The 26,295-nt window shown below is 31.2% G+C and overlaps 1 protein-coding gene across 2 annotated transcripts; it reads left to right on the forward strand.

Moving 5' to 3' along the window:
- Positions 1 to 5,688: 5,688 nt before the first annotated feature.
- Positions 5,689 to 17,092, forward strand: LOC109191061 (MDIS1-interacting receptor like kinase 2-like). Of its 2 annotated transcripts, XM_019341639.1 has the most exons (3): positions 5,689 to 6,998; positions 16,133 to 16,750; positions 16,831 to 16,918. In XM_019341639.1, exons 1-3 carry the CDS (start codon positions 5,753 to 5,755, stop codon positions 16,845 to 16,847), a joined length of 1,881 nt encoding a protein of 626 aa, XP_019197184.1. In that variant the 5' UTR covers positions 5,689 to 5,752; the 3' UTR covers positions 16,848 to 16,918. The 2 variants fall into 2 exon arrangements, with proteins under 2 accessions (XP_019197184.1, XP_019197182.1); XM_019341637.1 differs by having other exon boundaries at positions 5,697 to 6,998; positions 16,133 to 17,092.
- The last annotated feature ends 9,203 nt before the right edge of the window (positions 17,093 to 26,295 follow it).

Below are 26,295 nucleotides of genomic sequence, written 5' to 3' on the forward strand. Positions count from 1 at the left end.
GGATGTGTAGTTATGCAATTCTGGATTTATAGTTATGAAGTTATGGATGTGTAATTATGCATGCAATTCTGAATGTATAGTTATGAAGTTATAATTTCACATTCTGAATGTATAGTTATGAAGTTATGGATGTGTAGTTATGCAATTCTGAATTTATAGTTATGAAGTTATGGATGTGTAGTTATGCAATTTTGAATGTATAGTTATGAAGTTATGGATGTGTAGTTATGCAATTCTGAATTTATAGTTATGAAGTTATGGATGTGTAGTTATGCAATTCTGAATTTATAGTTATGAAGTTATGGATGTGTAGTTATGCAATTCTGAATTTATAGTTATGAAGTTATGGATGTGTAGTTATGCAATTCTGGATGTATAGTAATGAAGTAATGGATGTGTAGTTATGCAATTCTGGTTGTAGTTATGAAGTTATGGATTCGTAGTTATGCAATTCTGTATGTATAGTTATGAAGTTATGGATGTGTAGTTATAAAATTTTGATTTTTTTTTAAAGTCGGAGGTCAAAACGACGTCGTTTTTGCAACCGTGTGCATCATGCATGGTGCACACGGTTGCACAGCATAACGCTCCCGCGGCAACCATATTATTCTATTAATATAAATATAATAGTATAGGTTAATAGGTAGCTTGAGTAATCCTACGCAAACTGCAAATCTCATAATTCACACACAAACTCAAAAAACAACAGCTAGAAATCGACATGTATTTAAAATTACTAAATATTTTACGATTTTTATTTATTGTATTGTTTTATTTACCTGACTTAATAATTATGATTTAAGAATAATATATTCAAAAATTTGTTTCTTAATTAATTATTTATTCATAGAGTTTTTTTTTAAAAAGATTTTATAATTATGTCTTCTAAAAAATATTCATATGGGTTTGAGAAGCCTAAAAAGAAAAAGAAGAATTGAGGAACTAACTCAATCTCAAAAGGGAGCTCTTGAAAAATTCATTACAAAAAAACTCAAATAAATGTGCAAAAAGATGATGCCAAAGAAAAATTGTTAGATGCTAATCTTCATATAGAAGATCAAGATGATTGTGAGATTGAGAAAAATTTAAATGATAGTGTGCACAATGAAAATAATAAAAATGTTGAATAAAAATGTTGATAGTTGTTTAGATGATGTTGGTCACAATGATAAACTAAATTAGCTTTAATCTCTATTGAAAATGAGACTTTGAAAAAGTTGATATAAAAAGAGTTCTACTACATAGACTCCCAAAATTCTACTCCCTCATTTATTCTCCCTGAGGTGGCAAACCAGGATTGGTTATTTTCATCATGTGAGTCCACTGAAAAGTGTCTACATCAAAAACATATGAGATGGAGTACAAGTTGGGAGTTTAAAATGGGAGTACACCAAGTATTTTCTAGAAATTTGGTGGATGATTTTGTGTCTAAATGTGCACAGCGCATGTCACTTTTAAATGAAATTTTAGATGTATTTTTTTATACATTATTTATATTTTGAATTTCCGACACTACTTTTTGAACAACTATTATTTATATTTATATATAGAAATTATTTGAAAAAAGGGGCCCCAATTAATATATTGCACAGGACCCCCAGTTTTATTTGAACGACCCCTGCCAATGTCCTTCTAGCTTCATGGTCCTTTCAACCTAATTCACTCAACACCAATGTTTCTATCCCCTGCTTCTGGTATGGTATATCATGTCGCCGAGGTAGCATCAATCGACTGAATCTTACAAATTTAGGTATCAACAGCATGCTCTATGGCTTTCTTTTTTTCTCGCTCTCTTTCAAATTTTGAGTTTCTTGATCTTAGCATGAATAATTTATCCGAAACGATAATACTCAACAAAATAAGTGATTTTACTCGACTCATCTATCTTGTTTCAATTACTTAATATATTATACAAATATTTTGTTAAAATAAACATATATGATCAATAAATATAAAATTAAAAAAAAAATCTAATCAAATTATAATAGTTTTATATTTATTTTAATAATGTAATTTTATAATTTATTTTATCATTAGACATTGATTTAATTGTGCAACGCGCTTCAATTAATTGGTATATATGTATATACGATGGGGTTTGGATGAGAACACGGTTCTCTGGTAAAAAAATAATGACTCATTATAACCTCACATCAATGTTCATCAATAGTTGGAGATTTTAATTACAAAAAAAAAAAAAAAAAAAAAAAACATGGGGTTCATCATTTAGAATTTTTGAATGATATATTTTTATATGTTAAATTTATTTGTACAAAAAGAGAAAGAGAGAAATAAATTTACAGGGCGTTTGGTTGATTCCCACCTAATTCCAAAGGCCATTAAATTCCGTAGTTTGGTTGGAGGGAATTGCAATTCCCCCATTTTTATGGAATTAAAATCTCATGTCCCCTCCCTGGGATTTAAATTCCTGAGAAAAAAAGATAGTGATGAGTCAAAATTACCCCTTCCTTTTTAACCTAAAATTACTGTCTAACAACAATAATGGACATTTTTTATTTTATATTACTTATTCCCTTTCAATTCTCATGTATACCAAACATTGGAATTGAAATTCCCAGTAATTCTATTCCTGTCAACCAAACACTAGAATTTAAATTCCCACTTTATTCTCAGTAATTCAACTCCCATGGAATTACATTTCCTTTCTCACATAATTCCCCCCTCCAACCAAACGCCCTGTTAAGAGTTAATTTCATTTTTTGGTCTTAGATTTATAGGTAGTAGCAGTTTACTTTTAAGTCTTTTTTTATCAGAACATCTACTTTTGGTGTTAGTATTATTGTGGCATGACTATTTTTGGTCTTTTATCGACAAATCAATTTAAATATCATTAAATACAAGGGCATTTTGGTCTTTAATTAAATATTTTTTAATAAAATAAATATAAAAAATATAACGTGTCAATTTACTTTGTATAAAAAAGAGCGAAATGTGTTTGTATTTAACGACATTTTAACAATTTTAATTTGTTGACAGAGGACTAGAAATGGTCATACTATAATAATACTATGACCAAATGAAGATGTTCTGATAAAAAAAGACTAAAAATAAATTATCACATATAAATCTAGGATAAAAAATGGAATTAACTCTTACTAAGTTAAAAAAGAATAATGGAGAAAAGTATTAATTTTAAAATTTTAAATAATTAAAAAATATTTCAACCATTCATCAAAATAGATTTACAAAACCGTATTTTAATACAATAGATAGATAATCTGAGAAGTTGGAGGGTCTTCGTCGGTGGGGGTTGCCCTCTTTGTCCGGCGGATACAGAGACGGTGTCTCACCTGTTGTGTGAGTTCACTATAGCGAAAGGGGTATGAGATTGTAATGATGTACTGGAGAACAAATCTTTTCTTGGTTTTGTGGAATCTATATATGAACAGCTCGATGATAAAGCTGCGGTATCCATGGCTGCAATCTTTTGGACGATCTGGCTAGCGCGGGACGACAAAGTCTGTCATATCTTAAGGTCAGCGAATCATGTAACTAATGTGTTAGCACGGGTAACTGGTTCTTCGTCTGTTCTTGGTGTTTGGGACACTGTCCCTCCTCCTTATATTTCGAATTTGATTTAATGAAATTGGTTTGTTTGGTTTTTAAAAAAGATAGATAGATAGATAGATTTCATTTGCCAAAAGGAGTACAAGTAGGTACTTTTGCAATTCGCAACCTAATCTTGGGTAAAAGAATGAAATTGCAAAGAGAAGGGAGTTTTCTGCAAAAGAGACACTTCATAAGTCAATAAGAGCATCCCAATAATTGAGAAAATACCGTGCAGTCTCATTTTATATTCTTAAAATTTTATTCTCATATACAAAATTCCACACTTGTATTAGGACCCGCATGAAAGAAATAGCTTAAAAGAGCACGCCACATCATGGAGTAAAATTAAGGGGGTAAGATTTGGGAGTACATGTATAATCTTCAATAGTTGTAATTTTTACAAGTGTGACTAGAAAACTGAAGATGGGAGGGAAGAGAAAAAGAAAAAGAAAAAAGGCCTGACAAAATAAAATAAAATAAAATAGAAGCTTTTATGCGTCTAGGGCGCGCGCAAAGTGTGCTGAACCAATCGTTATACCCTACACCACGGCGCACATAGCACTGTGCGCCGCGCACCTCCCAAATCGACGTCGTTTTGGGAGGCGCGGTAGGAAGTTGCTGGGATTATGTGTATTTGTTCACACAGTTATGTGTATTTGTTCATACAGTTATGTGTATTGGTTCATACAGTTATGTACATTTTTTATACAATTATGTACATTCTTTTTATACAATTATGTACATCCGAATAAGAAAATTTGTGTGTATTATGTTAATAGTTGATGTGTATTATGTTAAAAGTTTATGTTTATTATGTATTATGTTAGATTATGTGTATTATCTTTTAAAAAGAGTATGTATATTTTGTTATATAATTATGTACATTCATGTATACAATTATGTGTATTCTAGTATAACATTATGTACATTCTTGAACAGCGGGGGTTTTTTTTTAAAGAAAAAATTACTGCCATTCACTGGGGCGGAAAATTTCAAAAAAAAAAATAAATAAATAAAACGACGTCGTTTTGCATCTGGGCGCATAGTGCAACGCGCGCCGTGGTGTAGAATATAAATTGCCGTGCTGAACGCATGAACAAACACTATCATTTCTCCACGTGGGCCACATATGCTTAGTCCAAACACTATCATTTCTCCACGTGGGGCCACATATGCTTAGTCCAAAAAAACATCTCCTTTGGCAAAGACCCAAAAACTTCTCCAATTATTATTGTGTGGACCATATTCTGTATATCGTAAAATAATATACATTCAGTACAAAAATAATATACATTTAGTACAAAAATAATGTACATTGTATTCAGAGGATGTACATTATTTTTGTAATGAGTATATATTATATTGAATAATGTATATTCAGTACAAAAATAATATATACATTTAGTATATATGTTAAAAACTAGTAATTCACCCCGCGCGATGCACAGGAAAAAAATTATGTTATTATAAATATAAATAAAAAATAGAAAAACTAAAATATTTTAAACTATTTAATATAATAATATTTTTGAGCTTCCATTGGTCAAGTATTTATTATTTTTATGGAATACAAAATTACAATTAAAATTATAATTATAATTTTCTATGGATAATATAATCTCTAATTATGTGCATATTCAAATAAATTTATAGAGAGAATTTACATAATTACATTGATTTATTCTTAATTGTATTTCATCTATATTATAATTTTCACAATACGAATAATAACTAAGATAATTACATTTGGAAAATAAATTTCAAATTTTGTAGGTGTAAATTTAAACTCTAATTGAACACATTTTTTATATGATTACATAATATATAACTATTTTATTTTTCAAAAGTATATTTTTTATATGATTATATAATATATAGCTATTTTATTTTTTAAATGTTGTGCTTTTTTTTTTTAATAAAGGATGTTGTTGCATTAATGGTAACATTAAATATTTTCCAAACCATATAGCTTTATTATATAAAAGAAGATGTATTTTTTTGTTATAGTTCACATAGCACTATGTGAACCATAGTCCATACAATAATTTGCCAAACTTCTCTCTCTTCTCTCTCTCCTCCCATTCAGTCTTCCTTCCTCAAAAATCACACAAAAAATTTCTAATGAGATGTCCCAAGTCCATATCCTAAATGTATATATAACTGAGTGTAATCTTGCGCCAAAATGACAGAAATATCAAGTCGTCTTTCACTGGAGTCTGCATTTAAAATGAGATTTCAGGTGGTTGTTTTCAACTGCCTAATTCTGCCATTTTTACGTCGATCTCTTTGTTCATTTGTGTCGAATGAAGAAGCTTCAGCCCTTCTGCAATGGAAGCGCACTTTTATAACCCAAAATAATGTCCTTCTAGCTTCATGGTCCTTTCAACCTAATGTCAACTCCAGTGCTTCTATCCCCTGCTTCTGGTATGGTATATCATGTCGCCGAGGTAGCATCAACCGTCTGAATCTTACAAATTCAGGTATCAGCGCCACGCTCCATGACTTCCCTTTTTCTTCTCTTTCGAATCTCGAGTTTCTTGATCTTAGTATGAATAATTTATCTGGAACGATACCGAACAAGATAAGTGAGCTCACTCGACTTGTTTATCTTGATTTGTCGATCAATCAATTCTCGGGTCCAATTCCGAGGGATATGAGATTTTTGACAAATCTTCAAACACTCCATATTTTTTATAACAAGTTGAATGGCTCAATCCCTGGGGAAATAGGCCAGTTGGTCTCACTCACTGAACTTGCTTTATATTCCAACAATCTTGAAGGCCCTATTCCCATTTCTTTAGCCAATTTGACCAACTTGACTTCTCTCTTCCTTTACGAGAATCGGCTCTCTGGTTCTATCCCTCAAGAATTTGGGAATCTTCTTAACCTCGTGGAGCTTTACGCGGATACAAACCGATTTTCCGGCGAAATTCCGGCGACTTTTGGGAACCTGACTAACCTCAGGGTACTGTACCTTTTCAAAAATCAGTTAAGTGGCGCCATCCCGCGGGAAATCGGGAAAATTAAACCGCTCCAGAGGCTTAGCCTCCACTCGAACAATCTCTCCGGCTCCATTCCTCCGTCGATCGGAAATTTAACCGGACTAACGCTGCTACATCTCTATGGGAATCGACTCTCCGGTTCCATTCCCCAAGAGGTGGGGAATCTCAGGGGCCTTTACGATCTGGAATTGAGCATGAATTGGCTTGGCGGTCCAATTCCAGCGACGATCGGGAATCTGAGTAAATTGGAGGTTCTGTTTCTCCGGCTGAACAGTCTGGAGGGTTCTATACCCGAGGAGCTAGGGAAATTAGAGAGGTTGGTTGTTCTGGAAATTGATCATAATCACCTCTTCGGCCACTTGCCAGAAAATCTCTGCCGTAGCGGGAAACTGCAGAACTTTACAACCAGCAATAACATGCTTTCAGGTAATTTAAGAGGAAAATTCATTTATGCATATTTATTATTCATACTATATATATTCAGTCTCCCGGAGGCAAGCTTTTCTAGGCACTATTGAGCTCGAGATAATTTCTATCTTATACAATTTAAACTATTTAAAAAATATAATTAGGAATAAGATTCAAATTGGCCACCGAATGTAACCTGAAAATGCAATTAGACCAATAAATAAAAATAAGTTTAATTAGACCACTATACACTTTAAATGTATGTAATTTCACCAGATAGCAGGTTACCATCCATTGAATCAGGTTTTCTACTTTACGTGGATGGTGAGTTGACATTTTAAATAATTTTAATAATAAATTTTAAAAATAAAAATACAAAAAAAAAAAAATTGACGGGGTGGCCACCGACCATCTCTTCCCCCACCTCCTTCGTCTCCATCGGAGACAAAAGACTTGTATTCATCTCCGGTTGGAGACGAAGACAGATCTCTTTGTCTCCAACCAGAGATGAAGAGATCTTTCTTCGTCTCCAACCGGAGACGAAGGAGGAGCTAGGGGGAATGGTGTAACACCCCTGATTTTACCAAAATTTAAAAGCTTAATTAAAGGGAAAAACAAGCTAAACATTCATTAAGTCAGCGGAAGCAAAGTCTAAGTACGGAGGTGCTATGCCACACCTATATCAAACATAAGTGCACAGGCTACGTCTAATCAACATATCATTAACAGAGTCTTAATATTCAAAGCACACAGGCCACAAGTCTAATTAAAGAAGTCATGAGGAGCTACACTATCTAACGATCCGCTAGCGCGCTCTCCAAAAGCTACTCAAAACCTGTAAAACATTAGGGATAACACACGTCAACGAAAGATGCTGGTAACCTACCAATACGCGTTAAATAACATAATATATAGATATAGTCAAAACCATTTGAGACAGAGAATTACAGTATATATCCTTTTAAAAATCAAGAGGGGAACAACATAAGACTCAACGCCAAGTCACTCTCGAATAAAGACCAACATAAAATGATTACTCAATAATCAATAAGGATAACAAGGACAACATGCTCAACAACAAGGTATATCAAACGATAATCAATCAAGAGACAACATAAGTCACGTCCTCACGAACCGTGAGAGACAAGAATCACATTCAAAGATCACATAACAAATGACTAGTTCCAACCTTATGCCCTGTTCCAACCTCTCTCTCCAGGCCAACCTTATTTCAGTTCCAACCTTTACCTCCTAATGCCACCTTGTACACCAAGTCCAACCTTTTTCCGCCTGGGACCGTCGTCCCCCACCAAATAATACCACCAAACATAATGCCACCCAGCTCAGTACACGAGGGTACCGTTAAATATCATAGTAACAACCACCGAAGTCATGAGCAACGCTCAAGTAACAATACCACCAAACATATAGTAACACATAGTCATCATCAAGAAGTATTGAGGCTCACCAATAGCCCAACCAAGTATCAATAAACGGATAGTACATGATCATATCAAAGGATACAACAATAGATTTCAATGAAAGACAAAAATAGACCATCAAACAACGATTAATCAACGATAGACTTTAATCCAAAGACTACCCTGATTGGCTACACAAGTTGCCAATCCTCTTTAGGGACAAACAAACAACACATACTAGCATCAACAACATTAATACTAGCATGTATATCAAACGGGGAAACATAACGGTTCATCCGAACCTCAATGACTTCACATTAATCCGACGAATCGCAATGTCGGACCATAAGCACGATTCAAGACATCAAATCCTATCATGGATACTTAGGACACCACTCTAGACGTACGAAACATCAAAGGAGACACACAAATACACAACGATCTCACGAAACGGAGGCCAAAACAACACGTTCCAGCGGGTGGAACCACAGGTGGACAACTACCCGCCACCACCTACCCGCCGGTTCCAGCGGGTGGAACCACGGGTGGACAACCACCCGTGGCCCTGGCCACTGGGCACGACTCACCATGGCAGCGGGTGGAACCACGGGTGGAGGCCCCACCCGCCATCCCACTCGCTGCCTCCCCTAAAGCAACAACATTTCCCTTTCGGGGAAAAACATCAACAATGCCAAGTTCAAGTCTAAAACACCCAAAACCTCACTTTCAACAAGGAAATGACTTAGAACACATGAATAACTCAAAGAATAGCATTTATGAACCCTAGATACAAGCTCTAACATGCATAAACACAAGAATATGCATCAAATCTCACAATAACACCAAGAACATCACATAGAAGTCAAGAATCATCATATCAAGTAGAAAATAGGTTTTGTATAGCATGTGTTACCTTTGTAGACCAAGATACACTTCCTTTCTAGCCCCTAGACCTCTTCTTGAAGATCTTCCTCAACCAAGTCTTCTCAACAAAACCAAAACCACACAAGAAGAACCATAACTTAGATAAAGACCATGCAAAACTACTCAAAAACAACAACTAAACTAATATCTTACACTTCTTAGTGCCTTAGTGGTGGAAAGGTGAAATCTTGGAGAGATCCCTTGCAAGGAAGAAGGTGGTGTTTCCTTGGCTTGGGAAGAAAACTACTATTCTAGTGAGAGGGTGGAGAGTTTAGAGTATTTTGTCAAATGAAAGAATGAAAAGTGATCTTGCTAGGGAAAGGCTTGAATGCCAAGCAAGTGTGAAAAGACAAGCATACCCTTACTAAAAGGCTAAGAAGACAAAAAAGTCCATGTACAACTCATAAAGCTCAAAGTCCTTTTTATTGACTAAACCAATTGACCAAGGGGTTGGTCAATTCAAGTCCTTCGACTTTTAATTGAAGAATTGGAAGGGGAATTCATGAAAAGGCTTAGAATTAATTTCATAATTAATTTTATTTAAGGATTGGATTTTCTCGGGGTATCACAAAGGGGGTGGTCGGCGGCCACCCGACGTTATTTATTTATTTATTTATTTATATTTTATTGAGAAAAGGGTCAAATAGACCCTCAAAATTTACCTGAAAAGTCAATTAGCCCTCAAACTTTTAAAGTTACAATTAGGTACATAAACTATTCAAATTAGTTCATCAAGGCCCATTTACTTGTTAGTGACGTGTAATACCGGGTCATTTAATTCTGATCATTTTTTCGATAATAAAAATCTACAACGGAGACCAAAACGTCGCTGGAGATGGCGACCAGTTTGGTCGACATCTCCAGTTGACGGAAATGGCCACCTTTTTCGTCAATGGAGATGACGGCCATTTTGGTCATCATCTCCGTCGACGGAGCAGGCGACCATTTTGGTCACCTGCTCATTCAACTTGAGATGGCGACCAAACTGGTTCCCATCTCCATCTCCAGTGGACAGAGATGGCGACCATTTTCATCAAATGGAGATGGTGACTAGTTTGGTCTTCGTTGTAGATTTTTATTGTTAGAAAAATGGTCGGAATTTAAATGACTTGGTATTACATGTCACTAATAGATAAATGGGACTTGATAAACTAATTTGACTTGTTTATGTACCAAATTGTAACTTTAAAAAGTTTGAGGGCTTAATTGACTTTTGAGGTAAAGTTCGAGGGTCTATTTGACCATTTTCCTTATTTTATTTTATTTATTTTTTATTTTTAAAGTTTATTATTAAAAGTTATTTAAAAATGCCAACTCACAATCCATGTAAGCAGGCAACCTGATGAAATGAATGGTCACCTGCTATCATGTGAAATTATACAGTGGCCTAGATGCACTTTTTTTTTTTTTTTCGTTCAGTGGTCTAATTGTACTTTCAGGTTAAGTTCAGTGACCAATTTGGACCTTATTACAATATAATTGTATATATAATAATGCAAATTCAAAATCATTTTTCAATGTGTGACAAAACTTCTTACTAGCCTTCTTAACGCCATTTTCCCAACTCAAATATGTACTGGGTGGGCATTTAGAACCAAACGATTAGATTTTGATTTATTATTAAAAACTGTTCAGTTCTATATTCTTTAAACCGAATGATTTCGGATCGATTCAGTTAGAAACCGAATCAAAAAGAAGAATATTCAAATGTTTTTTTTTTATTTTAAATACGGAGTATATATATATATATATATATATATATATATATATATTAAATAATTATATAATTTATTTATACCAAATTATTTTTATATTCAAAATTTAGCCAAATATATATACTAAATCCTCAATTCTCTAACTTAAAATTTAACAGTTGTTCTTTATTGCTATTTTTTGTCTGCGATGTTGTTTGACGACAAACGCATGTGAAGACGTATGTTCTGGACTTATTTTAGACTGAGAAATTCGAAATATGAATTGTGGATTTGTTTTTTAGATTTTCAAATTTAAATTATTAGTGAAATTAAAATAAATAAATAAATATGTGTGTGAGAGGACTAGGGAATGTTTGGGTTCTCAAACCGAACCGAACCAAATTTGAGCCGAAATAGAACTATTTCAAACTAAACAAAACCAAACCGAACTAAAAATTGAAACCAAAAAAAAAAAAATCAAAACCAAACTGAAACCAAACAAAAATCGAACCCGAACCAAACAGTGCGTATATGGTTTTGTGTAGTGGTGGTGGTGGCTGTGTGGTGGTGATAGTGATGGTGTGGTTGTGGTAGTAGTGGCACTGGTGGTTTGGCCGTAATAATAAAATAATAATAATAATAATAATAATAATAATAATAATAATAATAATAATAATAATAATAATAATAATAATGCGAAAACTAACTTTAAAAAAATATGAGAAGATAAATACGGACTGGTAAAATGAAGTATCTGAAAAATATCTTTTGACAAAAAATGTGGAAGACATTTTCTGTTGACTAAGATGGATATTTTCTTTTGACTTTATGTTTCTTGAATACTCAAACATGAAAAAAAAAATTGAAAAATAACTTCTGAGAGTAATTTTTCAAGTTTTCAAACAGACCCTAAAAGAATCACCACCTCCACCACATGACCACCAAACATCAATAAATCCTTCACCAGGCCGATCCTATCATTTTATAGGCACATGGCCTAGCAACAAAAATAGGCTATATATTAAATTAATACTCTGTTATATTTTTACAACTAAAATTTAAATTAAATAAGAAAAAATTACTAATGTCAAATAACTAGCAACAAAAATAGGCTATATATTAAATTAATACTCCGTTATATTTTTACAACTAAAATTTAAATTAAATAAGAAAAAATTACTAATGTCAAATAACTTGAAATGAGATTCACAAGTTTTTAACAATTATACATACGCATGAAAACAATTCTTGATGCATTCTTAAATCCAAAATAATCAATAACCGCATCAGTGCTTTCATAAATACAGAATTATACTCCATCTGTCCCATTTTATCTGTCTTACTTACTATTCATTGATCAAACCAACTCTTTCTTCTTTATTTATTTTCTTTAGTATTTTTTTACTTATTTTTAAATTTGATTTTTTGTGTTTAATAGTACTTTTAGTGTAGTTTCTAAATATATAAATTTTGTATACTAATACTGAAGCTAATATTGTGAAAATTTGAATTAAAAATAACTTCAGTCAAGCCTCGTTAACCGAAATCAGACACATAAAATGAGATAGAGGGAGTAATTAATGAAAACGAATAAATAATTTAAAACCAAATGAGCTTATAGAGAATCACACTATTATTATAATAAATAATAAAGCAATTTTTAATTAAAATTTATAATACAAAACTTACAAATAAGAGCATAACAAAAAATCTTAATTATTGGGAGTAATAAATCAAAATATTCTAAACGTGATAATTAATTGGATAAAATAGTTTGAATAAAAAAGACATAATAAATCACGCATCTTCTATATTGATATCATATTTATAAATACTTTTTTCTTTTAGTTAGATCAATTTAAAAAATTTTCTACATTAATTTGAATACGATGATGCACAACTGGACTTCTAAACTACATTCACTAGATAATTCATAAAAAAAAAAACTAAACTATCTTTTAAAATATTTTTCATAACGAAATCACAAAATATATTACATATACATAATTCATTATAAAGTTCACAAAATAACACATATTTTAAATATTAGTAAATTACTAGAATAGAAATAGATTCAAAATTTTATATGAATTACAAATCAATCTATATTATAAATCTCACTATAATTATAGAAAGGTAAAAAAATCACAAAGTTACAAATTAAATTTAAAAAAATACAAATTAAAAATATAAATAACTCATTATAAAGTTCACAAAATAACATATATTTTACATATAAATAGTAAATTACTCGAATAGAAATAAATTTAAAATTTGATATGAATCACAAATTAATTTATATTATAAATATCACTATAATTTTAAAAAGGTAAAAAATAGTCACGAAATTACAAATTATATTTTAAAAAATACAAATTAAAAATATAAATAAATTTCATAAGTTACAATTTTAATAAGGAGGAAAATTTTAATGTAAAGGTACAAATAAAGGGACTTAATCCCTTAACCTCACACATACAAACCACAATCCATACCAAATGAGCTAGCTTTCAATTCAGTAATACAAATTTATACTAAATTATTATAGAAAATATCTATAGTATATATATAAAAGATAATGAATAAAGTAGTGGGCCCCTTTCAAGTGTGGGCCCTGTGCAAGGGCCCAGCCTGCCATTTCTTAGGGCCGGACTTGCCCTTGACCCATCCGAATATCAAGACCTGAAGAGAAAACTTTCCCTCCAGTAGGAAGGCAATTTATATCCTACACCACGGCGCGCGTTGCACTATGCGCCCAGATGCAAAACGACGTCGTTTTAATTATTTTTTTTTTTGAAATTTCCCGCCCCAGTGAATGGCAGTAGTTTTTTCTTAAAAAAAAATCCGCTGTTCAAGAATGTACATAATGTTGTACTAGAATACACATAATGTTATACATGAATGTACATAATTATATAACAAAATATACATACTCTTTTTAAAAGATAATACACATAATCTAACATAATACATAATAAACATAAACTTTTAACATAATACGCATCAACTCTTAACATAATACACACAAATTTTCTGATTCGGATGTACATAATTATATAAAAAGAATGTACATAATTGTATAAAAAATACACATAACTGTATGAACCAATACACATAACGTTGTGAACAAATACACATAATCTCAGCAACTTCCTACCGCGCCTCCCAACACTACCCCAAAACGACGTCGTTTTGGGAGGCGCGCGGCGCACATCGCCGTGGTGTAGGATATAACGATTGCCAGTAGGAGAGTAATCAAAGAAAGAAAATAGTTCTTAATCACGGTTGAATTTTTAAATTGACCAAACATATTAAAATATACTTCGTATTAATAACATATAGCTTGCCAAATTTCATGTTACGTTGAAGATATCGCACTTATATATTCTTTTTGTAAATCAAAATTGTTCTAATAATGGTGTTAAAATTCTGTTAGTTAAACGTTAAATAGAAAATTATTAATTGTTACTGATAAGTATAATATGTTTAGGTATAGTATAGTCTGACCCGAATCAACCATACACGACCTGTTCCGGCCCAGTTGCCTACATACAACATGCCCTCTCGACATCACGTAGAATGAAGAGAAAAATTAAAGGTTTCTGAGTGACAGCCTTTTAAGTATTTAGCAAGCTTGTTATATACATAAGATTATAAAAAAAAAGAAAAGAAATTTATGCGACATGTCAAATAGGTATATACACTGTCCAGGCGCCCTAGCGCCTACTGCAATCATGGTCCCAATACCTCCACGAAGGTCAATTTAAACCTACCGATCGAGCACAAACTGAGTAGTATCATGTCCAAATTAAACAAATGCATCGATCGGCACATACCCGTCTCGATCATCAAGAAGAGATAAGGAGGAAAAATCCAAATATTATATTGCGCCTTCCACCGAGCTTGGGGACATGAGATTGAAGAGTGCCATACTCTAAGAAAAGAAATCTTAGAACAACTAGAGCAAGTCGATGAAAAAGAAGAAGTCATTTTAGATGTGGTGCAACCGGCCAGGGTCGTGAAGATTTATAAAGGATTGCGGAACCCATTAAGATCCTACATCAAGCATCCATAATAGTTGGGGATATTTTGTGGTTTTTGATGAATTTTTGCAAGTATGATTAGGAAAGAGAATATGAGAGGAAGAGAAAAAAAGGGAAAAAAAAAATAGTGAAACTGATTTTGAAAAAAAAGAATAAAATAAAAAAATAGTGTCAGGTGCGCTGTCAGCGCGCTTGACGCGCGTGCAGTTCACGCGTCTGCTGGGCGCCATTGTGACAGCCACGCGAGGCTGTCACAATGCTCAATTTCTTTGGTGGGTCCCACTTCTCTCGCATTATCCCCAACTCTTGCAGATGAACCTCTTGCTTCTCTCTTTGCTTAGTTGACTTGTTTTTCTCATATTAACTCCAAAAAAATCAAGGTGGTGATGCTCTCATGTTTCCCTTTGTCACGTCTGCGACCTTGTTCTTTCAAAATCTACACATTGGGGCTTGTGCTGGAACAAGTATTGTTTTATACTTTTATTTACCACGAACTTTTTCTCCTCTATCTCTACCTTGAGAGTATCCAAATTTTCTACTAGAATCATAAATCGAGGCTTGTGTTTGAAGAGCTTGCTCCAACAACTTCTCAAATTTGTAGTCATTTTCATTCAACCTCATCTCATGTGCTTTCAATAAATTGGACAACAACTTGACTGTCATTGGTGTTAGATCATTGGCCTCCTCAATCGCGGTCAAAACATACTCGAAACTCATAATCAAGGTCCCCACAATCTTTTCTACCTTACTTTACTATATCCTAGAATATAATTAATATATAGAAATCAATCGTCTCACCGACTCCATAGGTAATAACTCGTATTAATGCCCTAATGTTTGAAGGCATGTCTTGGGTTTTTCATCATCCTTGTATGAGTTGGTAAGAATACTCCATGTCCCATAATAGGTCTTCGCACCTTCAATTTGGTCGAGGTTTCATTACTCATCCCTTGATTTATGTAGTACAACACCTTCTTGAATTTCTTCTTCTCAACTGCATTATCTGCCAATTTGCAGATATTCCATTTTAAAATAGGAAAATCACCATTTAATACTTTTACTTTTTTCAGGTCCAATACCAAAAAGTTTGAAAAATTGCTCTAGTCTAATTCGGGTTCGACTAAGCAAAAACCAATTCTCTGGAGACATTTCTGAAGCTTTTGGCATCTACCCAAACTTGCAGTTCATGGATCTAAGTGACAACAATTTTCATGGAGTTCTATCCAAAGATTGGGGCTCATCAAAACAATTGACAAATCTCTGGATTGCAAGAAACAACATCTCTGGTATTATACCACCAGAGATTGGTGATATTACTCAACTAACATGGCTTGATCTTTCAGGAAACCAAATAGTTGGGGAAATCCCAGATGAATTTGAAGAGCTGAGTTTTCTGGAAAATCTTGATTTGTCTAAAAACATGTTGAATGGATCAATACCACAATACATTGGAGGATTCTTGCACCTGTTAACCTTAAATCTTTCTTGGAATGGTTTGTCTGGTCCCATTCCAGCAGGATTCGAGAAATTGAAAAACATATCATTTGTTGACTTATCATACAATAACTTAGAGGGCCATATTCCAAATATCATGAAATATATGAATGCTAGTTTGGAAGGGAATAAAGGTTTGTGTGGCAATATGAATGGATTTGAGCCTTGTCAAAGTTCTCACTCTTCAAGAAAGGGTAAGAAATTTGTTCATGTGGTGATGATTGTAATCCCAATTATTGTAGCACTACTTATGGCTCTCTTTGGATTTGTGAAGGTTTACCTCTTATATAGGAGAAGAAAATGCGTTGAAAATGCTCAAAGTAACGAGTCACAAGTCCTAGAGAAAAGGGTAGAACTTGAGTGAAAAAAAAAGGTGATGTCAAATAAATACGTGAGTGTGAGTGTACTTGAAGAATGTTTACGGATCCTTATGCAGCAGGGTTCACACTGCACTATGGATCCTGATTCATATGTATGTGTTTTGTGTTGTAACTTTTTATGTCTTGTGTTATGATGAAATTCTATATTTATAAGAATATGAATTCTGTAGTTGGAATAAATTAATAATTGTGTCTTATGTTATAAATTTTTGTGTCTTGTGTTGTGAAATTTCGTGCCTATGAACACAAATTATGTGCCTATATTAGATTTAAAAAATAAGTAAATATAAAATATATAACATGCGTATATATCTTGTGTTATAATTTTTTGTGCCTTGTGTTATGAAATTATGTACCTTACAAGTATGAATTCTATACAATGTCGTTTCGATCTAAGATCCGTAATGTTATGTGGACCTGGTCCTTGATATAAATTGCCCCATACTGCTGTCTTTTATATTGTGTTGGACTACGTGCATTTCATGTTTTGTTCGCATTTTAAGAATGTATTTAATAGTTGTAACACTTAAATATTGTAGTTCCAAAAAAAAAAATGTTGTAGTTCACTTGCAATCTTTGTTAATTTGAATTTATATTTTAATTTGTAATAATATATGGAGGTGTATTTAAACCCCTAACGTGATGTTTGGTTCGTAGAATACATTGAGAATGGAATTTCATTTTGCGAAGAATGTAATTTGTAATAATATATGATCGTGTATTTACCACATCAAAACAAACAATTGAAGAGATGCAATCTAAGTTGTATGTGGTAAACTCTCAGCTGGAATTTTTGATGAAGAATGCACAACTTAGTCATTTGGTGGGCACTCCTACTCGAAGCAGTTGTCACTTTATTGATCCATTCAACAACCTTCAGGTAATATTAAAAGTTGGAGTGAGGTAACAACTTTAATATCTTCTTCAATTTTATATCTTCTACTTGTTACTAAGCCTTTTAATTTTCGATTCGTAGGAAATCTCAAAACAAAAAAAAAAAAAAAAATGATAGAATTTTGAAAGTGGTGATCTATCTAGTGCATGCACAATTACTACATACCCCTTGTTCCTGATGATCATGTGCTGCAAGTCTGCAACACTGGGAAATGAATCCAAAAAATTGGTTAGTCATCTAAGAAACTTGCATTCCAATATAAACTACATTATATTGAGTTGGACCTAGATGAGACAATCATCCATCATTCTACTATAAACTTCATTTACGTGATGTTGGATGATATTTTGTTCACGATAAATTAGCTCGATGTGTCCATAATACAAATATTTATAATGTAAGTAATTTTTTTTTATCTTTTATAATGTCTCTATATTTAAAAACTTTTCTTTATTCTTTCATTTTTATTAATTAAATACGTTTTAGATGTCTTTATCGGTTGTGCAAGAAAATTGTAATTACATCAATAGGATTTGTGTGTGCCCAAGGAAAAATTCAAAGGATAGTGTTGTTATGAATTCTAATGTGGTCATATAATATCTTATCCATGTCATGCTTCAAGAGAAGGATCGGAGGTTTGTTTTAGCTCCATACTATCAAGAGTAAGAAAATTAAATTTTTATTTTTCATTATTTATATAACTTAATTGAATTATTTGTGAATAAAATTTAACATATTTATTTATTTTTAAATGTAGACATAATTGGTTGTTCCTAGTCATTTGCGTTAGTTCAAAAACATTGTATGTATTAGATCCCATGGCATGTGACCGTGACATAGAGATTAAGCCCACATTAAATATGTAAGTACACACATATAGAATTATGTTTATAAATTATTTATGAACATATATTATAGGGCATTTCGATCATCTACAAATTTACAAGAGCAAAGAGCTAGAATTTCTAGAAACATGGTTGATTGGAAGAGAATTTAGGTATATATCAGAATTAGAGTATTAATATATATATATATATATATATATATATATATATATATATATATATATATAAACTCATATTTTGTAGTGTCCTCAACAATCGGGTGGTGTAGAGTGCAGGTATTATGTTTTGAGATATATGTATGAGATATGCACTCTATATTATGAATTTGATTCTTTAGTAAAGGTATGTAAAACTTAATCAAACTAAATGTTGTTAAATTATACTTTATTAATATTAAAACTAATTATTTGATTATTTTAAATTTTTGTAGGCATTTCAGGCAAAGCCTTACTCAACGAAGGAAGTAGATGAGATTTGTGAGATTTGGGCAAAATATTTTTGTGAAGAATGCTAGATAAACATGTTTATTTAGATAGTGTGTGGTGCCATATTATTATATATTGTTGATGACTAATATAATTATGATGAAGTAGTGTTAAATCATGTTTGAACTCTTATTTAGTTAATTTTAATGATGTGTTGGTACTTATATGTGTTTATTCATTAATTTAGTAGTGTTATGTTGATTGTTAATTATGTGTATCGATAGAGTTTGTTGTAGTGTGCACGTTTGTAGTAAAGTGTTGATAGAATTGAAATTTTGAATTGGTGTCTGCAGTTGATAGATCGAATTGGTGTGATGTAGTTGATATAATTGGTGTGGTATGGTGTAGTTGAAATGATTAATATATGTTGAAGTATTATTAGTTGGTAGTTATGTGTTGAGAATGTTTGTAGTAAAGTGTGATAGATATTGATTTGTTGTTGGTGTTGAATATTGATTATATTGCTAGAATATACAAGAAAAAATTGATATTTTTTCAATTTTTTTTAAAAAATAAAAATTGACATCAGACGCAGATTGTCTTTTATTTTTTATTTTTAAAAGGACAATCTGTGCCCATTCCTAGTCAGGAACGAACATAGATTGCTTAGCCAGGAATTCTTTTAAAAAATAACAATTTGTGTTCGTTCCTAGTCAAGAACGGACGTAGATTGTCATTACAATATGTGCCCTTTTCACCATAGACGCAGATTGTTCAACCAAAATGCATCTGCGTATATGCGTATGTTTTACTGCACACACAAATTGTCCTTTACTACAGACGCATATGACTCATTCTGTACTAGAGTAATTATACAAGTTGATTACTTATTGTGCAACTTGTGAAATTATTTATTGTGTATTTATACTAGATTTATTTATGTCTAGACTCTACATACATCATTGGCTCTTTCAAAATAAATGTTGAAATGTGTATTAAATTGGAATCTTGAGAGGAAATTATTTGCAATAACTGTTGATAATTGTTCAACTAATGATGCTTTAATTGACCACCTTTTGCCCAAGCTTTAATCGTAAACATCTTTATTTTGTGGGAGATTTTTTCATATGCGTTGTTGTGCTCATATCTTGAATTTGATAGTGCTAGATGGGTTAAAAGTTATGGGAAATGGATTGGAGAGAGTTAGAGATAATGTTAGTTTTTTCGTTATAAGCTATACCAAAAAGACAACAATTCTTTAAAGAAAATGCAACACATTTTGGTATAGAATATTCAAAACAGTTAGTTCAAGATTATTGTAAGACTCGGTGGAATTCTACTTAATTAGTTGAGTCACGAACAAGAGAAAGCCTCTATGCTATACAACTCAAAATTTTCCTAAAAGGGTCTTGTATATATAGTAGTGCAAATCTACTTCCCAATCCAATGTGGGACAAAAACTACTTACAAGCCTTTCCAACTCTTTTTTTCCAGCTTAAATGTGTCTACTTTGAGAATTAATTTCTCATTCATCCATTATCCATTTTGAGTGTATGATATATCAATTTTTTTTTTGTCTCACTACGAAAAACTCGAATCCATTTTGACCCGACCCAAATCAAAAATGGACCCCACATATATTTGTAGCACAAAATAGCCACTAATTAAATTTTATGCTAAAAATTCCAACATCCATATGATCATGAGTCACACATGTGTGAGACCGTCTCACAGACCTTAATCCATGAGACAGGTCGAATCTATGATAGCTGCTTGTTACTTTTGGTAAAAATTATAAAACTTATTATAGGAAATTTAATATCAATTTCAAATAAATAAATTGTTATTTATAATATATATATTGTAATATTTATATATGAAATTGTGATACTATTTTAGATAAAATAATTGTTACTAATCATAAATACTGTAATACTTATAACTGAAATTGTGATATTTACAAAGTGTTATTATAATGTAAATATATTGTAATACTTAATACTTAAATGTGTAATGTTACATATGAAAGATATTATAATACTTATCATAAAAAATTTAGTACCAATTTGAATTAAAAATAATTCATTACTTATGATAGATATTGTAATACTTAGGGTGTGTTTGGTTCATGGGTTTAGCTATCAGAAATGGGAATCAAAGTCGTTGTTATTGTTTGGTTGACAAGTTTCTAGAACACTACTATGAGATTTGATTACCTCCTTAATTAGAAAATTTATTCTCTAATAAAATAAGAGTTTCATTTCATTAACCCCTCTTAATTGGTAATTTGATTTTTAAGTTTGGATTAGTGCTTTTAGATTTTTATTTGTTCATATTGGTGCTTTGGATGTCTTTATATTAGAATAAATTGTCTTGATATTTTTTTCTTGTATTTTTAAAACTTTTATTTCCATTATAAGATTATATACATAACCAAACAACAATATTCATAATCATTCCAATTCCACCCTATTACCAAACATGCAAAATACTTTCACCAAAATCTATAACCATTACCAAGTATTTAATTTCCATTACGATTCGGATTCCTATGTGTGAACCAAACACACCCTTATATGTGAAATTATGATGCTATTTAGGATAAAATTAATTATTACTAATGATAAATATTCTAATACTTATAACTAAAATTGTGATACTTATAAAGTATACATTCATTGACTATCTCACACAATTGTTTACAACCGACCTGTATCATTCTTCCAAAGTTTCACCTCTATGCAACTGACCTGTATCATGGATACACAAGTTTTTGCTTATATTGTTTATAAAGTTAAATATAAGACAATATTATCAATATAATTTGTATATAAAATAAAATAAAATAATATATTTAAATCACTTATTTAACTCATATTATTCAAAACTAGCGTTTTACACGTGCAATTATGTTATTATGAATTTTTTTAAAAATGAAAAAAATGCTTAAATGTAAAATATAATAATATAGTTGGAGTTCTCATATATTTGGTCATAAAGTATTTTCGTAGCATATAAAAATAAATTAAAATTTTGTATGATTAATATAGTTTCAAATTGGCAAATTATGCTGTGAGCACGTGCTCACCCTGCACATGGTGCACACGAATCTATATCTATAATTTTTATACTGTATATTATTAATTTCTATACTGTAGATCCATAAATTTCTAGACTCTCGGTGAGCTAAATTTATGAATCTAAAGTATAAATTTTAGCTCACCGAGAGTCTCGAAATCACTGTTGGAAATTATGGAATTTCCGATCATCTGAAAGTGATCTTAAATCAAGTCGAAAGCCTTGTTCCGACCACTTTTGGTATCCGGAAAAATCTTTATTGCTATTTCTGACCACTTTTTGCTTTCGACTTGATTTAAGATCACTTTCAGGTCGTCGGAAATTCCATAATTTCTAGCAGTGAATTATGGTATACAATATAGAAATTATGGATATAGATTCGTGGTTAGAAATTATGAATCTAAAGTATAAATTTTAGCTCACCGAGAGTCTAGAAATTATGGATATACAGTATTGAAATTATGGATCTACAGTATAGAAGTTATGGATATAGATTTGTGCGCACCATGCAAAGTGAGCACGTGCTCACAGCATAACGATTGTCCCAAATCATTTAGATATTTCGATAAATTTACAAACGAAATTTACATAATTAAATTGATTTATTCCTAATTTTATTTCATATATTATAATTCCAACAATCTTAACTATAATATAGCCATATGGTTTGGTGAGCAATTATTGTTACAATTATTATCTCTATCATTATTATTATTGTATTCTTTAATTTTTTGGATCTTCTATATTATTATTTAGAAAATGGTGATGATGATTAATAGTCATTTATTTTTATAAATAATTGTTTGGTCTTTAAAGGTCAATTGTATGTTGTTACATCTAGAGTTAGAAATCTCAAAGGTCTAAAAGTTTTGATCCGTGGTGACTCTGAAAATTGTAATTCAATTACTATTATAGTTTACTAAGTTCTTAAAAATTTGTAATATTAAATACTATGTACTAAATTTTTAATATAGTTTAAGATTTGTAGTAATCACCCACCTTAAATATCAATTCTTATTTTAATTGTAAATATATTTATGTTCATAATTTTATCATAGCAATTCACACATAATTATTAAATAACAAATTTTTATATATAAATAAACTTCATATAGGGTATATTTTTATAATATATTTTCCGTGCATCGCACGAGACAAATACTAGTATTAATAATAATAAAAGGAGTTCTATTTAGAAATCAAAAGATGTAAATTTTAAATTTCACATGAGTAGATTTAGACCCTAATCAAACATATTTCTTTATATCATTATATAATGCATTGTATGTGCACATAATATTTATTAATATGTATTTAGAAAAATTTTATAATATAATTTCCATAATTAATAATTATATTGCTAGATTTATAATTAAGTGCCCTTTAGAAATTCAAAAAATGACATCAGGAAGTCATTTTTCATATTTTCTAATGTTTGTGTATTAGGGAAAGTAAATTTAAGTAAAAACATTCATTCTTGTCAAAAAAAAAAAAAAGTCTCAATTTAACAAAAAAATGTCTTCCTAAATTTTAGTCATACGGCGTTTTTTCGATTCCTTATTTTTCAGTATTTATCTTCTATCTTATCTCTTTTCAAACTATTTTCTGAATTATTATTACCACCACCACAGCTACTACAACCGCCACTAATTATTGTTGTTGTTGTTGTTACGTTGTTGTTATTTTGGGCAACTTATTGTGTGGACCATAACAAAAAAGTACATTTTTAATATACTAAATGTACATTATCTGTGTACTGAATGTACATTAGAGCATCCACATTAGTTGGGGAGATTTGGGAGATAATGTAAGAGTGATTAGGATAGAGAATGTGGGAGGGGAGAGAAAAAAAAAGAAAAAAAATAACAAAACAAAAATTGAAAAAAAAAAAAAAATAATCTGCCGCGTCAGGCGCGCTGTCAGCGCGCCTGACGCGCTACACGGGTGCGTGCATTGCACGCGCCCGTGTAGACATTGGCTGTACGCAAACGCGCACAGCCAGTGTTAGTTTTCTATTTTTCTTTTTTCTTTTTTTTGCTGACATTATCTCCACATTTGCAGGACAAATATCTTGTAAAATAACCCCACCCCACATTTGTTATTATCCCCACCCAAGATAATTCATCTGACAATATCTCCCTAATATCCACTGATGTGGATGCTCTTATATAATATAATGTATACTTAGTATACAAATAATGTACATTCCCTGAATACAATGTACATTTTTAATATACTAAAAGTACATTATTTTTGTATTAAATGTACATTATTTTACACTATACAAATATGGTCCACACAGCTTGTGTGGACCATGGTCCACATAATAATGATTGGTTATTTTGTAAAAAATAGTATTTTCATTTTCAGAAAAACGAATCTAACAGAAATAATGTAATTTATTAACTTTAGCCAAATAGAAAAATATAATTTTCTGACCTTCAACTAAATATTACAAAATTAAATTATTTTTTGATCAAAAAATGAGTCTTTTCTATAAGTCATTTTGCGAAAAACATTTTTCAAATTTTCAACCGCACCTTAAGATAATTACATGTAGAAGTTAAAACAGTTACTCGGTAGTATTTTAATTTTATATGTGATGGTTTTATATAGGGGTGGGCACTTCGAACCGAACCGAACTAGTAATAGAAAATCGAATAGTTCGGGATTTTGTAACCCGAACGGTTTAGTACCGAACCAAACCGAAACCGAACGATTTGGCAAAAACCGAAGTGAACTGAATGCTATATAATTTTTTAAATAAATAATAATAATAATAATAATAATAAATTAATAATAATAATAATAATAATAATAATAATAATAATAATAACAATAATAAAGAAGCAAATCCAAGTTCCTTGATGCTTGCTCCGCCGTTCAGTTCTCATTCTTACTGGTATCGAACCTTAAATTTTTTATTTGATTTCTTTATAGCTTGTTTTCTACATTGCACATTTATTGTTTGTCGCAATTGTTCTTTACCTCACAACTATATCTAACTTGAGTTATATTTACAATATTCAATATTTTCCTTAGTTTCATGTTTTTCTATAAATTTAATGTGTTTTACAATCATTCTAATTTTGATTTCCATTGCACTATAATTATTTTCTAGTACTGAAATATATTTCGAGTGCACTAGCAAGGACCGATTGTATCCAAAAATTAACTATATAGTAATTGACACTTGTTTTTTTAATATCAACTATACAGATAGATGATTATTCATCTTATAAATAAAAATATTCCAACTGAAGAGTCGGTTGTGCAAAAACTTTAACTGATGTTAGGTAATCAGTACTTAGTATTGTGTTTGAACTTTGGATTGCTATTTTGTTATATAATGTTTAAAGTTTGAATTTGGATTATGTGAATATGTATTGTTTGGTAGTATGTTCAAAAAATTAGGAAATATTGAAATTTGGGGATCTTAAATCGAACCGAACACCGAACCTAATTAAATCCGAACAAAAACCGAACCGAACCCTAATGTTAAACCGAATGATTTAACTTTTTTAAAACCGAAAAACTGAAACCGAAACCGAAAAAAACCAAACAAAAACCGAAACGCCCACCACTAGTTTTATAGGCTCGGGACCATCCCTAGACCCAAAGAATACGTATACACATAATAAAGTATAATTAAAGGAGTAGGACTAATGTTGGATCCAATGTATATTGGTTGAAATAGTAAGTAAGGGATAACTAGACCAGATGAATGAATGATTCTTTCTAAAAGGTTGAACCCCAATCTCAATCTGACAGAGCATTTAGGAGGACATTTGTTTATTGCGCACAAAGAGCCCCTCTCACTTTGAGAGGTTGCTCTCACTGACCAACTTTTACCTCTATGACCAGTTGAGCTACTCATGCGGGCCAGATGAATGAATGATGATTCAATATGATGATGTTATATGTAGTGAAAGTGTTCATTATCATCATAAATTCATGATAGTATAATCATTTCCATACATCATAGGTCCAAAACATTAATTTACAGATAATCAATGAAAATAATTTTTTTTTTTTAAACCACAATCACACGCAAATAGCCTTTTTCCTTTTAAAAAGTTTGGGTCGTTTGAAGATGCTGCAGGCATATATTCTCAA

This window comes from Ipomoea nil, unplaced genomic scaffold, assembly GCF_001879475.1.
Source record: "Ipomoea nil cultivar Tokyo-kokei standard unplaced genomic scaffold, Asagao_1.1 scaffold1617, whole genome shotgun sequence".
Classification (NCBI taxonomy): Eukaryota; Viridiplantae; Streptophyta; class Magnoliopsida; order Solanales; family Convolvulaceae; genus Ipomoea; species Ipomoea nil.